Source organism: Prorops nasuta, unplaced genomic scaffold (assembly GCF_024137725.1).
Source record: "Prorops nasuta isolate Cenicafe-Biocafe unplaced genomic scaffold, Cenicafe_Pnas_1.2 PNAS00018, whole genome shotgun sequence".
Classification (NCBI taxonomy): domain Eukaryota; kingdom Metazoa; phylum Arthropoda; class Insecta; order Hymenoptera; family Bethylidae; genus Prorops; species Prorops nasuta.
Window position 1 is genome coordinate 2,331,831 of NW_027116815.1, and position 16,927 is coordinate 2,348,757.

At 38.8% G+C, this 16,927-nt stretch overlaps 3 protein-coding genes across 10 annotated transcripts in view; 1 reads left to right on the forward strand and 2 right to left on the reverse strand.

Moving 5' to 3' along the window:
• Positions 1-1,001: 1,001 nt before the first annotated feature.
• On the reverse strand, positions 1,002-3,954 carry LOC136779902 (histone-lysine N-methyltransferase SETMAR-like). The gene has a single exon (XM_066737836.1). It carries the CDS (start codon positions 1,610-1,612, stop codon positions 1,010-1,012), a length of 603 nt encoding a protein of 200 aa, XP_066593933.1. The 5' UTR covers positions 1,613-3,954; the 3' UTR covers positions 1,002-1,009.
• A 135-nt stretch (positions 3,955-4,089) lies between these two features.
• On the forward strand, positions 4,090-10,556 carry LOC136780014 (uncharacterized). Its single transcript, XM_066738037.1, has 12 exons — positions 4,090-4,353; positions 4,414-4,735; positions 4,793-4,883; positions 4,953-5,341; positions 5,407-6,022; positions 6,141-6,568; positions 6,749-7,440; positions 7,527-7,808; positions 7,898-8,245; positions 8,347-8,856; positions 8,942-9,500; positions 9,568-10,556. The coding sequence occupies exons 1-12, from the start codon at positions 4,090-4,092 to the stop codon at positions 10,554-10,556; spliced, it is 5,490 nt and encodes a 1,829-aa protein (XP_066594134.1).
• A 169-nt stretch (positions 10,557-10,725) lies between these two features.
• pan (pangolin) overlaps positions 10,726-16,927 on the reverse strand; it is a 143,809-nt gene continuing 137,607 nt past the window's right edge. For 6 of the 8 annotated variants that reach the window (XM_066738504.1, XM_066738503.1, XM_066738502.1 and 3 more), the window contains one exon: positions 10,726-15,115. In XM_066738504.1, coding sequence (XP_066594601.1) covers positions 14,620-15,115 — 496 coding nt within the window. In that variant the 3' untranslated portion in view covers positions 10,726-14,619. The remainder of the gene's footprint in view (positions 15,116-16,927) is intronic. The other 2 variants (XM_066738507.1, XM_066738505.1) reach the window with 1 other exon arrangement.

Here is a 16,927-nt window from a genome sequence, read left to right on the forward strand (position 1 = left end):
CTTTGAAGTGCTACTTTACTTTTATGCACTTTTATGAGATGTATATTTAAAATACTAGTAGCAATTTTGAGAACTATACTTTTTTATACTTCATAGCTATCTCATAAAACGTGCATAAAGAATTCGATTTATTGAAATCTTGTTATAAAGTCTGATGTATTATATTGCTTTAAAATATATTTGAACAGTTCAGCAATAGCTATCAATTAACATTTAAATTACGTACAAAAAATTAAGTAGGAGCTCATTTTCATTTCCTTGTATGAAAATTACGAAAACAATGAATCAATCAATGTATGCTGTTAGAATACAGTTACACCTTATTCTAGAAAGTGACTGGATAAGGCCTAATTTCTTAAACTTCTTACTGGGCCCCCATTCTTTTCTAATTTTTTTCAAAACAATCAATGCATTTTCGGCGATCTCTCAAACGATATTAATATATAAGATTGTCAAATAACTCCCTTCCGCTTTTTTTGTTATTTATTCAATGCTTTATAAAAATACTGGGATCGGATTTATTTCAAATATGCGCCGTTTTGTTCGATAATCTGTTGCCATCTAGACGGCAACTTCATAATACCCCTCTCGTAGAAGCCTCCCTCCTTATTTGCGAAAAACTCGGACAGCCACTTTTCACAAGCTTCTTTTGAAATTAACTTTACACCACCAAGGGCGTTCGCCATCGACAGGAACAGGTGGTAATCGCTGGGCGCCATGTCTGGGCTATATGGTGGATGCAATAAAACCTTCCATCCGAGCTCTCGTAGCTTTTGACGCGTCATCAACGAAGAATGTGGTTTGGCGTTATCTTGGTGGAACACTACACCTTTCCTCTTGGCCAATTCAGGACGCTTCTGGTCGATCGCCTGCTTCAAGCGGTCCAATTGTTCGCAATAGATGGTTGAATTAAGCGTTTGACCATATGGGAGCAACTCATAGTAGATGATTCCCTTCCAATCCCACCAAACACACAGTAAAACCTTTCTGGCCGTCAATCCCGGCTTGGTCACAGTTTGAGACGATTCGCCGGCTTTTGACCACGACCATTTCGCTTAATGTTGTCGTAGGTAATCCACTTTTTATCACCAGCCACCATTCGCTTCAAAAATGGGTCGAGTTCGTTCCGTTTCAGCAGCATATCGCAGGCGTTGATTCGGTCCAGAAAGTTTTTTTGAGTCAAATCATGTGGCACCCAAACATCAAGCTTTTTTTTGTATCCAGCCTTCCGCAGATGGTTTAAGATTGTTTGATGACTCACTCCCATCTCCTGTGCGATGTCACAAGATGCCACATGCCTGTTTAACTCAATGATTTCTTTGATTTTATCTGTGTTTGTCGTCACAGGTCTTCCGCCCGCTGGCTTATCCATGGTGTCGTTTTCACCGGCTCTGAATCGTCGAAACCATTCCTCCGCGGTTCGAAGCGATACAGCTCCATCCCCCAAAACACCATTAGTCTCACGAAACGTTTCTCTAGCAGATTTGCCTTGTACGAAGAAAAACTTCAAAATAGCGCGAATTTCGGCGTTAGTGAACTCCATGTTTACACGTTTATAACAGCTGAACGTAATATGCAATCTAATCATACTTAGCGGCGTTTTAAAGGTCATTTCAAGGGCTTTTAAATAATATATAATATCACTGGATAAGAGCTATGCAACACTTTGTACATAGCTGCGAATTTCAAAAAAACAAAAAAGCGGAAGGGAGTTATTTGACGCAAGATGTTTTCAATTAAAATTGACATTACTCGTACTTTTCCATGCTTTTTATGACGAAGCATGAACAACAATTATTATGTGCAACAAAATTTGAAATACCGTCGCAAAAGTCGTTCTTTTTCCATTTTCTGTAAAATGTGAACGAACGAATTGAATTATGATAAATCTGTAAGAAAACCCGCTTCTCAGTGTTCTTAGATAGAAAATCTAATATACGGAAATAAAGCGTAATTAAGTCTATTCCATCTGTGATGATAAGAACTTTAATTGACATTGTGAAACATGTTAAATATCGTTCATAAAAAAGCTAGACTGCATTACTGCTAAATTATATGCTGAAATTTTAAATGCTTTCTTGCTGACCTAACATAAACTTATCATTTACAAATCTTGTCATCATTAATTGACGTGGATTTTAATTGGTTATATTACTACGATATTAATGAAGATCTTTATATAGACATTTTTAAAAAATGTAATTTTTTTACTCTTATAATTGTATACATCCATGTACGAATGAAAAATAGAAGCCTTTTCTTTACGTAAATAAACTACATTAAATAAAGATACATTACGGTGGTCGTGACCAATATAGTAGCATTTGATGGGGTTATTAAGCCATACTACCATTTAATTCCAAATATGTGTATAAAATGAAGTTGTAGGTTTGGCCAATTTTAGTAACACCGTTTTGGGTAGAATTTAATCTTATTAAAAATATGACTAGAGCTATTTGAAATTTCTAAGCATTTTTAGCTGGTGATAAGTTCTAACGTTTTATGTACAATAGTAGTATAAAATAATGTGACTCAAATGATGTTTCTACGGCCATTGATATTTATCCTTAACGTTTACGAATGTGTATACAGTAAAATATTTTTAATAAAATTAATGTGGTTGGTGGTAACTCTCTAAGCTTCAATATGTGCATATGTACAAAAATGTGCTTTGTTTGAATTAATTCGCACACATATTTAGAGTGGCATAGGTGTACTGGGTACACAGGATAGTCGATATTTGGTGTACAAATTCAGAGATATATTTATAAATGATATTATTGTTTATTGCATAAAGCAATGCGTTTTGTTTGCAGCATAAAAGAATAAGTTATAATTTGATGTTTAATACATGGTTCAACCTGGTTAGTTTTGCGAAATATATGTTATACTCGCATCTACAAGACAAGTGCTATGTGCGCAAATGTCTGTTTTACTAAAGAGATTCTATAAACATTGTGCGCACATATGCTGGTATTAACTGCAATTGATGCATTCTGCGCGAATTAAGAAGCATTTCCACAAAATCAGAGGAATCTCATTTCTGCTTACGAGCGAGGGTAGAAAAGGCTGCAAACAATTTGTTGAATTTCTTTGGTGCCTCAACGCATCTATGGGAGCGTAATTATTATGCATTGTATATGTATATGTTTGTAAGTGTGCCTGCTTGGATGCGTAAATGTGTGTATATATACATATAACTATATTTTTTTGTAACTTGTTAATATAATCTAAGCTAGATCACAAGTGAAAACATATAAAGAAATATATACATTGTAAATAAATTAGTAAAAGAAGTTGTCTCGAAGCGTAAATTCTCTTGTGTTAATCAAAGTTTCTTTTGTTACCGTTATCATTATGTTGTTATGCCACATTGCGAGATGTGTTTGTATGCATATTATATCCTATTCTATATCCGTCTGAACATTGTGCGCTGTTACACTTCCGTTACTGTATGATGTACACAACATAAGTCTTCTAGTTATTTGTCTGAAAAGCATAATGCATCATTACATAAATACAATAAATGAAAAAACGAGAGTTTTATCCGTTTTGCTTAATATTTATGTTCATATTCGTTATGTTTTTGCGTGAAAGCGCCCAGAATTTGAAATATTACCACTTTAATATGTTATAGAGGACAAAACTCCAATTAAACAATTTTATTTAAAGTCTAATATTGCCAATACAGTTTCGGAAATACAATGAGTTAAAAATGGTGTTGCAGCAACACCGAGTGAAAAAAATTCACACAATTTGTATCGTTTATTTTTAATGTAGCGTTCCTGATTTCATTTTTCAATCTAAACTCCGTTAGCTGTAAATTACCGACGTTACCGACATACCAATTAATATTAACTAACTGAAGTTAGCACTTTCAGGAAAAATAAATTTCTGTCATTACAAATTCTTGTCATCATAAATTCCTGTCACTTTAATATCAATAAAAGTAAATTTCTGCTACTCTAATGCCTATCTTTTTAAACAACCGTGAAAAACTAAATATTTCTGTTAGCTTATTAATTTTAAAAAATTCGAAGAAAAAAAATAGTAAAAATGGCAGCAAAAATACCGAAGATTGAGACTAACATGGCTGATCCTGGAGGTGCAGGAGAAGCGAATAACGAAATGCCTAGAATCAGAAAGGCGAAACGCAAAGAAATTGGAAAGCGTTGGTATAAATTTCGTTTGGTAACTCCTACTTCCGCTGTTTTAAGCGGCACCCGCTCGATGAACGATAAAAGATTTAAATACCGAAGTCGTGGCCGTCAAGCTGCGCCTTGCTCGGTGGTTGCTATTGTTTATGGTAGATTATTCGAGCCCAAAGAATGGTGCAGAGAGTTTATAGACCAAGTAACGACTATGATACTTCAACGATAACGAAGGCCGGTATATAATACACTTTATTTTTAGATCTTAGAATATGGCGATAAACTATTTCGTATCAGTGTTTCAAGAAATCACGTGAAGGACAATGAATATATGAAAACTGATCTGGTCTTCCCCGAGTTTTATATGGGCAACTATAAGATTATGATTTGCGCTGAAAATACTGGTATTTCCGGTAATCTCTTCAGCGAAACGGTGGGATGCCCAGACTTTGCGGATGGGCTACGTAGATTTTTCCAAGCTCACGATGCAGGAGTAGTTACTGCTCAAGGGCGATCGGTAGCAATGTGGCGACATTTGGACAGAGGCTTTATGTATTTTGAGGCTGGTCCCTGTGACGAGTATGGCAGGCTATGCACGAAAAAGCGTGTTAACAGTGCATCGTCACAAAATTCGAAAACAGAGATCACTGCTGATACCGGTACCGCTTGTTTGATGAGTTTCAAGTGCATGAACGACATGAGGGACCATTTCCTTGCGGCAATTGATAAAAGGTATAATTAGAATAACATTCTCTTCCTAAGCTCTCATTATCACTTTTCAATTCATTCTGCCCTGTCCAGTTATGACTCACGATACTGCATTGACAAAATCACCGTTCTGAGAGTGAATCCTGTCGGAGGTGGTTACGTAAATCGTGTTCCAAGCGAGGCCCAACTAGTGGTCGACCAAAGCGTTATAAAGGCTATAAATCCCGTGGACATCGACGAGAATAAAATGGATTGTACGAAGCCTGTACCCAAAGACCGGGGTGTCAAGATAATCACCGAGGCCAAAATAAAAAAAGAGCCCTTGCTAATAACCATTTCCAACTATAGCATTGATAAAGCATTTGCAACGGACCCTCTTGTCCAGCAAGATAAATTCGATACCGGTTATCATTATCACGGCATGCACGTTAATGTGCCGTCTACTTTTCGTGAATTACCAGGAAGAATGGCTATTTTGCATGGTACAATATTTTTATAATCAGTGCGTTACATATTTGATGAAATATTCATAAATCCATTTGTCCAGGTATGACGCATGAAACCAGTGAAGTTTACAAGGGTAAAGGAGCACAGAACGTGGCAAATTGTGTGATGGCATTCGCTATGAAAAAAGTGCATCCTGTGAAAACCTGGATGAGACCTATTTTGGACCAGATACTTGTACTGGGGGATGCTCTTTATGCAGAGGTGCGAGCCGAGCGACCTACCATTAAGAATATGACTGCTTCTGATTTAAACGACAGGAGTGTTGAAATTGAGAACCGTAACATGATTATAGAAGTCGATTTGATCACAGTCACTGGAACAATAATATCAAAGGTTCCATCTGTGCTTAATTTGAAAGAGGCTCTAGAAGAGTTCTTTTTGTTAAACTCCGAAGGGATCATTGAAAGTCCTGGGATGGCCGTGGCCATATGGAGTCAGGACGATTGCTATTATTCTTTTGACCCAAGACAAAGCGATGGTTTGGGTAGTAGGGTTGCCGAAGAAAAGGGCGGCAAGAAAGGAGGCAAAGGGGGCCAAGAGGAAAAAAAGATTCAAGGCAAAAGCTGTGTGATCAGATTCCCTGACACTGATTCTCTCGCTTTACTTTTTTTTAAGAACATTGATCCCTCGAAAAGAAATGAGAGATTCACAATTAGGTATGCTTCATCACTTTTTCTAAGAAAAAGTAAAAAATATTTTTTTCTAATTTTGCAATATTCAATCAGTATTACTTTTTATGTTTCCTTTTACGTATAATTTGAAATAATTTTGCAGACATATTACCATTTACGATGATATTACCGGGACAAGGCCGTGGCATGAGTTCAAGCCAGGTTTACCTGGTAAGAGCTGGGTACTTCGGGGTAGTATTGCAAACGATGATGAAAATTTAGAAGAGGAAAGCAGGGGCGTTCAGGGATTGGCCATGCCTGTAGTAGCTCTAGCTGTGGCCAAAGAAACGCCACCTCCCAAATTGATTACTGATAAAGTCGATGAAATAGTACGCGGAGGGGATGCCTATTATAACTGGTGCAATCCTGTCAAAGAGGGCGAAGAAGTTGATACGGAAAAGCCATTCTTAGTTCCAGACTTAAAGAAACACTTTTATCTGAACAATCGTAAAGTTAAATTTGAAATAGATGAGTCTGTGATAGTTGGGGACCTGAGCTCATCAGCTGATAACAAGGATATGCCTAATCTAGGTTTATATCTATTTTATATACTTTCTACATTTGTTTGCTACCTACTAAACAATCAGAGATGCGACGCGATTGATTAGAATAATTTACATCTATTACATATTTATAAAAATTTAAGCTTTTACGCAGGTATAGCTAATATTTGCAATTGATTTTCATTAATAATAACTTTTCGTTATTTAGAAACCGGTTTAGCCGAATTTTTTCAAGATCATCAATTTGCGTTGCTTGACATGAAAAATTTAAAAGCCGCCGTGTGGAAAGTAGAGGAAGAATCAAAAAAAGCTGGAAAGGACAAGGATGATAAAAAGGAACAAGCTGTTGATATATATTATTATTACTTTGATAGCAATCCGAGAAACAAATATGGGCTAAATCCAGAAGCAAAGGATATGATACCCACCCATAATGAAAAAGCTGGGGAAGAAAATGAAGAAGCTGCGGAAGAAGTAGATGACGAGGGACGTGCTTGTATAATTAGAGCTCCTAACTTGAGTGAATTAGCTAAAATGATTCTAGCTAATGCTGAAGCTGATTTTGGATCTTCCGAAGAAGCTGACATTTATGGCAAAAATGATTATGCCATTCATGAAATCCGTAATATTAATTTTGGTCAGCCTATGACCGAGGAGGAATTGGAAGAAGACAAAAAGATCCCCATCAAACCAGAAAATAATAATTATGTTACATTGAGTGATGCTGGTTCAATTTTAACCGGTTCCTTCCAGCAGGGTAACGAAGCAATATTTAAGCGACAAACAAGGAATAAACAGCAATCAGCAAACTCTCTCGTTGCCCTGGCAATGACGAAACTTTACAATCCTCATTTGTGGTACCGCGAGGTTCTGGATGACATTCTCAAACTTGGCGATAAGGTACAGCAGAAAATTATGATCCAATCATATATGGTATAACTATGCATCTATCTTACGTGGACGTTAATGATTATTGATTAAATCAGATCACCGAGGCCAATCTGGAAAATTTGCCTGAGCCAGAGGGTGAAGAAGGTGAAGAATCGAGGCAGTATCTTTTGCCAAGCGAAATAGGAGAAGAAATTACGGTCGGTGTGAATAAAATGTTGGTGAGCCTGGATGAAGAGATGGTTAGCGGAAAAACGAGTGATTTAGCTACAAGTTTGGAAGGTTTCTTCGAAGCCAACTCGATGGGTGTCTTTAGACAAGGTGCCAATATCATAGCAATCTGGAAGGAAGGCAATGTATACTTTATGATGGATCCTAAGGTCAACTTCTTCGCATCATAATGAATTACTCAGTATATTATAATAATATATACAAAAGTTTAATAAAGTGATTAATCGTACTTTTAAAGGGAAGAGACGGTCGCGGTGAACCGAGAGCGGAAAAAGATGGCACAGCTACGGTCATGTGGTTCACCGATATAGCTTCCTTGGCAGACATGATTAAATTATCAGCAACGGAAGATGACTTTGTCATTGATAACGCAACGCTGGAAAATGCTTACGAAACACGCGTACCACAGGAAGAGCGTCTTAAGAAAACGGCTTCGGAAGAAGAACTCTGGCACCATTTCCCTAAACTGGAAGATGGCGTTTGGAGCATATCCGGTAACACAGCAATGGATGATGAAAGATTCGAAGAGGAGCATCGCAATAATCAAACAGCTGCTATTGCTGTAATGGCTATAGTTTTCTCAAAGGTTAATGTGACACATTTATCTATATTTAATTTTTATGGAACAAACGTTATGTTTCATAATCAACAATGGATACAAGGTTTTTTCAACTGTAACTATTTCAGGTATACGATCCTCCTTATTGGACGTCGGACATCTTGGACGAAGTAATCGTAACGGGTGACAGACTGCACACAATTTGCATAGAGAGACTCGGTGGAAAATCTGTTCCACGTGTGAACGAAATTATTACAGAATTCTTTTTATCGAATCGTCGAATCGATTTGACGATGAAGGATTGTGTAGAGGCTGGAGATCTGAGCGGAAGGCCACCTAAGATTCAAGATCTTCAAAGTGGTGTTGATAAATTTTTCAAAAGATTCAAAACAGGAGTCCTTACGGCGGAGATTGATCGAAACATTGCCATGTGGAAAGTAAAAACCGCATTTTACTGCTTAATTCCGGATTGGATATCCTCACCAGCTGCGCCCAAAGTATTGCGTTTTATCAATACGAATCTACTGGTGGACTACCTTCTTCGTCATCTAGGAAGGGAAGGTGACTACGAGTTTACCGCGGTGGATGTAGCAGATCAGAATACATATCCACCTTGGAGATTCGATCCGAGTCCAGCTGTATGTAAAATTTGACATAAATATTCATCGATTTTGCACTCGATCAACAACGACCTATACGTAATAAATATCTCAAAATTTTTAGGTACGTCCTTCCAATCTACCTACGTTGAACGCCTACAGAAAGACCAATGGCGAGGCACGAGCTATTTTACGCGGTAGCTATCACCAAGGGGATGAGATATTTCCAGAAGATTTGCGAAACAAGCAAACGGCAGCCAACTGCGTCGTGGCACTGGGAATGGCAGTGATAAAGAATCCGATAACTTGGACGAAGAGAACCATGGATGAGATTATGTCGATTGGTTGCGGGGTGCACAGAGAGACCAAAAAAGCCAAGCCCACGAAGGTTCGACTGAAACCTTGGGATATAATTAGAATCTTCTATGTCGGTGTAAATATTTTAACGGCGGACATAGAATCCAGTACGGTCACTGGTCAAGTGGCAATTCCAACACGGGAAACGGACGATAAGAAGGCTAAAAAGGGGAGGGGTGGCAAGAGGAAGGCCAAAGCGACCAAAGGCAAAAAGGGCAGAGGGACCAGCAGAGTCAGGGCACCACCAGCGCCTCCTATTTTATTGGAGGCTGGTTTAAGAAAATTCTTCGAAACAAATCGTGCTGGAATACTCGTAACGGATAGAGGTACCTTTTCTTCGTCATTCCCCGATACTAACCTTCATCAATTTATCTAACGCGAGTTACTCGGCAGGCATGGCAGCTATCTGGAAGGATCTAGGTGTCTATTTCATGTACGATCCACGTGCCCGAAGTGATCAGGGATTACCAGACTTTTACGGTACCTCTTGCACCATGTGGTTCGCCTGCATCGAGCCGCTGTACGACGTGATATTCGCTAACATCGACGAGCAAGAGAAATACGGTCCTTTCGAAATCTGCAAGGTCATCATAAAGACCGCCATGATAGAACCGTTACCCTGTCCAGCTGGTTTTCGTTCGTACTTTGATTGTACTGCTCCGCCAATACCGATAGCCTCGCTGAAGAAGACAACTACCTTGGCGGTAGAAACGGTAACTGACTACACGACCGTCGACGAGGAGCTGAGTGTACTCCGGGGGACTCTACACATGTCTCACAGGACGTTCAGCGTTGTTACCAGAGGGTACCAAAGCACGGCCATCGCAGCTGTAGCTATAGTCGTTGCACTGCTGCACGTACCTTCTACGTGGACACCGGAACTAACCGACGCCATTTTGAAATACGGTGACCTTCTACACGGTGATACAATTCGCTCGGTTCGACCTGGTGCCAGAAATCTCTCGCCAAGCGAACTTCTCACCGTTTTTATCGTCGGTGATTTTCGTGCTTGCATCCACATACACAATCACACTACGGCCGGTGTCCTGCACACTTTCGATCTATCAGAGGCACTGGCTTTGTTCTTTAGAACCAATTGCGCGGGAATACTGCATACAACCAATATAGCGGTGGCAGTGATGCAACACTATGGTAAATTCTACTTGTTCGATCCATGCTCGAGGAATGACCAGGGTATGCCGAGTTTCGAAGGTGCAGCTTGCGTAATGAAATGCGAAACAATCATGAAAATGGCTTCGATGTTTGTAAGAAATTGTAATTTAAAAAAGCCCAATGTTTATACGTTAAACGCTGTTAACGTGCTAAGTTTGTGTTTCTTCTCTGATGCAAAAAGTGGATGCGCCACTAAGTGCGAGCAGTAACAAGCAATAGACCTTTGTACATTGTATCTATATAAATGTTAAAAATAAAAAAAAAACGTAAAACCGAACGGAACAAAATTTATAGTGTTTCTACTAAACTATTCTATCAAGAGGATATATCGTTACGGAAGGGGAAAGTTTGAGCGGGATAAGCTAATTGCACGGCAAACAACGTTCTCAAATTGCTAATTTTATTTATAGGGTTTTTTTTGTTTTTCTTTATGACACAAATCACTTTTAGCATCTACATGAGTAGGAGAGTACAGGCTATACGAGAATGAATTTGATACAGATCACTTATCGGTGTGTAAATACAATGTTCCTTCTTCAATTACATTCTATAACCTAGATACTTAAAAAACACTGTACAACGCAGCCGAACTGTCGGTGATACTTTACAATATGGTACAAGCACTCTTTGAAGTGAGACGAGCCCAATCGGCGAGCCGTCCCCGCTACTAGAAACATCCTATCTATCGAGTCCGTCTTCTTGTACGGGAGATGATTGCGACTTGGTTTGATTACTCCCGACCTTCAAATGCATTTCCACAGCGATTGTAGGCCGTGTCGAGGAAGCAACTCCCTTTGCTTGTCTACCGTTTAGCTTTGTCGCTTCGTACTACGCGTCTCTCATCATCGAGAGATGCACATAAGCGCATTATCTTTGCACTTGGCGTTCCGACATTCTTACCCCCTGAGTTATTTCAATTGCGCGCCTATATAAGTCAGGATTACGGCTAATATCGACGTCGTCTCGTATTCTCTTGTGCGGTTTCGGTTTTGTCACTTTTTAGCAACTTCTTTTGTATCTTCGTCGATCATTAATTTCTGACTCTTGGCTCAAGAAAATTTTCACTATCTTACTAAGATGACATCGTCTCATTTCTTGCAAAGTGTGACACGATTTACCGAGAAATGTGGGCAAGAAGATTATTCTAGCATTCTCTCGAAACAATTTTTTTGATATACAATATATATATATATATATATATATATATAAGTACGCTTATATAAAACTAGTATAATTTTATACGATCAGTCTCTTTGCAATGATCCAATTTTGTCGATTATTGACAGGGTGTACATATAACGCTAAGCTTATAGTTTTAAATTGAACAAAATAATAATATACATTTAACGAAGTGGGGAAAGTTGGGGGAACAAAATTAAGGATAAAATTGCATAATTAGTTTATCTTCTTGCACGCACTACTCGGTTTACACAGCAGATATTGGCAATTCAGTTGCATACATTCACCCCAAGCGTACACGCACGTACAGGCACACATCGTAATGATAAATCGCACACGTGTGTCGATAAGTCGTTTTTCGGTACATTTCTTGACAATGTTAATCTCCGACTTTTATAGCTTTTCACGGAATCGCTTGTTGTTCTTATTGTACACGCATTCGTACGGTAGATATATACTTTTCGGTGTTCCCCGAGATTGAAACTCTTGGGATGATTAGAGCTGAGAAAAACGAAGGTAAAGAAAATGACACGGTAAAAAATATTATTATTAATATTGGCATGATGTCATTATGGCACGTTTAGTTTATTACATTTCGGAAATGCGTTTTACAGCAGTTCTGCTCTCTCGCTACGATAGGCATTATGAAATTCAGTCGAGTAAAGAGGAAAAAGGAAATACTCTTTCTAATGTTTTACACAGTCATCGCGACCACCACTTTTCTCGCGTGGCGCAATTACGCGACTCCTTTCTTGGCAAATTCTTCATTGCACTTTCCCATTCGTCGCAACAAAAATGCACCTTAAAACATATCTACTTTTTACACATATAAAGAAGCTGCATTGTCTTAAACTTTCAAAAAAAACAGTTGCTTTAAAATTAACATTGCAATTTTATCATACGAAAATAAAAATAAAATAATTAAATGGACAATCTTTCATTCGATGCACATCGTGGGCTATCCGGTAACGTAATCTAGCACCCATTTAATACCTTCAGACAAAAAACATAAAATTGCTAACAGCAAAACTAAGCGAAAAGAAACATTGATCATTTTTATTCACAATTCTATATGCATTAAGAATTACAAAGCGTTTAGCCCATGAATGCGTGTCTATTTAAAATTGCCACTAAATTAAATACCATTAAAAAAAAAAAGAGTGAAAACGATTGAATCTTTGACGGTTTTGAAGAATCTATTGTCGGAGAAATACGTTTTCTAGTTTATCTGCACGTTACACTGTCAATAACGTATAATATAGAAAAGAAAAAATATATAACATATTTATTTGAAAAAAGGAGAAATTAATATACGCTGATGGTATAAAAAATAGCAACGTTTAAAAAACGCGTCTTGTAACGAAATTTGTTACGTAAACGATTCATGGATACGTAAAATGTAAACATAACGCGAATAAGGTCTTATCTTATAAAATTTAAAATTGCCGAAAATGTTCAATTGCTGATTTAATCAATAAAACTTTAGAATACGTCATTGACGCTAGTACGCTTTTTAACGACAAAATGGTTGTTCTTTCGCATTTAGAAAAACTCACGCTGTAAGTAACACTTGCGCAGGCATAAGTAAGACGCAGAACAAAAGTGAATGTTTTCAATGATAAGTGAATGTATGTATTGACGCATATAGTAAAAATAAAGAAATCTTTTTATCGTATGGACGATCGCAAAATTTAACAACGCTAATGACGCAAATTTAATACAACGACATTTTTATAAGCGAATCAACGGACAGCGTTTTCCTTTCATTTTGTTTACATGGAAGCTCTTGATCGTGCTTTCGAGAAGAAGTTTTCTTATAAGTTATTGTCTTCGATCGTACGAAAGCCCGGAAACGAAACACTTTTATCTTTAAACGAAAACAGAAAAAATATTAATGTGGCACGTTGAGACGCTTACAAATACTCTTGAATTTAGATAAATACTTGAGATTTACCTAATCGAGTCTCAATACTATCCACTAACAATAGCACGCGATGCATAGGTGCAAACTATTTGCAGCTATGGATCTGGCTTATGCTAATCGTGCGATCGGCACACAGTAGAGCCTTTAATGTAAAAAGAGAATGGTCGCCGAGGATAATGAAACAATGACGGTATGGATTGGACTGGACTGTGGGATAAAAGAGGATCGAAGAAGATATGGTGGGGAGGGGACAAGGAGGAAGGGAAGGGAAGAGAATGTGTGGGAGACCTATAGAAATAAGTTCTAAAAATTTCTTATGCCCTAATCAATCGCACTGTGTATTATAGACTTTTAAAAAAATAACAAATTACATACAGAAGATAGGTATTTTGACATCGTTACAAGTCGAATAAATGAATGACAATAAATGCCTTTTCGTACCGCTCTTCGTTTCTCTTCTTGTTGGCTACATCTGCGATATAATTATTTCTAGAATATAGTACCTGGCACAGGAACATGACCTCTCAGTCATTGGCATCACAACGTAATAAGGACTTGGGAGCTGTGCATTTCACGCGCACCTTCTCATCAACGTCCTCCAGTCATCACCCACGCGTCATGCACACTTGTTTACTCATGTGCAATCGTACATTGTGATTTGAGCCACCTCTCTCTCTCTCTCTCTCTCTCTCTCTCTCTCTCTCTCTCTCTCTCACTCTCGCTCTCGCTCTCGCTCTCAACACACACGCACACAAACAAAAAAAAGCGCACGCACACTCCAATGGGTGATTACAGCCTGACACTTGGTCCTGAGTATTTCTGCATCATTTTTACTTTGTTCGTTACGCGTTCGATCGACGAACTATGGCGAGACTGAACATAATACTGGAAGAACGAGCACGAAGCGAAGATTGGGCATCTCCACGGTGTGTCGTTTTTTCATAATCGATCGTGAGAGCCGCAGTTGAGACGATTGGTTGCCGTGTATGCTGACAGCATCATCATCGGGACAGTGCGGAGGAGGAAGGCTCCAGAAAGGGATCGAGTTTGCAGCAGCGGTGGCTGTTGTTGTTGTCGTTGTTCAGTCTCTGGTTCGTGCGCATAGGTAGATGGACCCCGTAAATGACAGCGTGCATTGCAACAGTCTGGTCACATGGGGCCACCCGGTGCTACGTGACGCTAATCGCCGAATTGGATGGGCCCGAAGGTGCTGCCGATGTCACTTCACTTTTTATACATTGACCGGTGAGTTGATTGACGCTGAGCGGGTTGTTGATGTCGTGGGGATTCGTGCCAACCGGATTCCTATGTGGTGGTGGCGGTTGTTGCACCGATTGACCGTTTGCATTGGAATGAGGTGGTAGTTGCGATGACGTTGCTGGCGGCAGTGGCGGTGGCGGGGGTGGAGCCACCACCGGTGGTGTCAACGGGCACGGACACGGGCTTGCCAGGCTCGAGGGCGACGGTAGCACCAGCGACGGACTCGCCAGACTAGACAAAGCGGAAAGACCTCCTGGACTGCTCAGCGACTCGTCTTCCTCGGGAGTGCCTGCCTCACCCACGCTACCCAAATTATCCTCCGAATGATCGTCGTCGCCCTCTCCGTCGGCCTCTCCGTCGCCCTCTCCTCCCTCCCCCATGTATCTGATACATTTCTTCTTACGCCTGCAAAACAAATCAATCCTCGTTAGTTTACTTGCCCTCGATCTTCCACTTCTCTCTCTCTCTCTCTCTCTCTCTCGAACACACTTTTCTTCTTTCACACCCACTTGACTCCCATCATCCAAGGCTACGTTTTTCTATTTTTTTTCCTGTTTCGCTAAAAGAACGCGACAGGAAACTGTCGAGATTCGATCCATCTCGAGGAAAACACGGTACATTGGATGATAAGAGTGCTGTGCGTCATCGTTACATAGAGTTCACTAATATATTCGTTAAATATTAACTAAAAAACATGCCATCACTCAGAATAAATCTCGTCGAGCACACGAAAATTTCTTGCAATTATCTATATGTATACATATGTATAGCGACTCGTTGCGAGGGAGAAATTAAAAAAGGAAAGAAAGGAGTGGGGGTTTAAATAGGCTGGTACAAATCGTATTGAATAATTTGATTGAAATTATTATGTGCGTGACGAAGCTTTCACTATTTGACTCGCTTCACTCGCTGCAAATGCCATGCTTGAAAAAGAGTTATAAAAACATAAGAAGCGTTATAATGTTTAAGAGACGAGTAGGTAAGAAATAAAAGCTCTATTGTAAAATTAAGCGAAACGCACGTGTCGATAAAAAACGATATTTATTACGCAAGCCAGAGATACTGTGTGACCCCTTCCCTGAGCAATTCTCGTTTCTATTCGCAATGTAGTACGTATTGAAAAGAAGCAATTTTAATCTGGTTTGTGTTTTATTTCTTGGCAAATATTGCCGAAAATGTTAAGAAAATATCTGATGCTACGTGGAACTTGGAACTGGAGTACAGTGGAACGCTTTATCATGTCATCTAGTAGTGTAATGTATCTTTGCTCCGTCAGCCAGTAAAAAAAAGGAAAAAAGGCTTTACTACTGCAAATGTTGTATGAGTGAGCCCGACTAATTTTTGATTGTTTTTATTTTTTGTATTTTCTTAAACTGCCTTGCAGTGTTGGGACAGGTTACGGCTCTGCCATTGGCTCTCATTATTTATCTCTCAGCTGAATCACTAATAGTTCAATCACTGGCTGTCCGAAAAAAACCACAATCTAATTCTAACTTGTGCCAAAGAATACTGTTGATCGTTATGAGAATATTACAGAATGCTCTGTTTTACCTTAAGGTGTATATCGTTAGGAAAGCACCGATCAGCCAAGCAATTATACAGTAAATTAACACTATACTGGAGCAAATGTATCAAGAAATTACTGACGGGACACGAGTAAAGACTCTCCTATTTTTTAATCGTTATTCCATCACAGGCATTAAAAAGTTATTTCCACAATTAAGTAATTTAAAACCTCTAAACTTTGTTTCAAACCCAACTTGGCATTATGACTTTAATAACTCGTGTGTAATGACCTTCAACAGCAGGTTTAACATTAAACTGGACCAATACGCGTTTAGCAATGTTATTCAAGCTCGAAATCTGTTTTATCTCGATTCTTCGCACTCAACCTGGCTAGAAGATTCACGCGGTTGCCACGAGAATGCCAACAGGTGTTATGTATATACGCACACTCGATTATACAACACACTATGGTATTATAAAAAAAAAAGAACAAAATAAAGGATCAAAACAGGAAAACGATTAAGTACTAATAGAAACACATAATCGGTATGATAAAACATATCGAAATCGTAGGAGCTGCCATGCGAAAATTAGAATTATACAATTCTATGTCAAATGTTCTGAACCGAAAGTTTGTTATGCACTTAACATAGATATGAAATACTTATGATTGTACGTAATTACAGACCAGCCATGCTAAGGGCAACACTG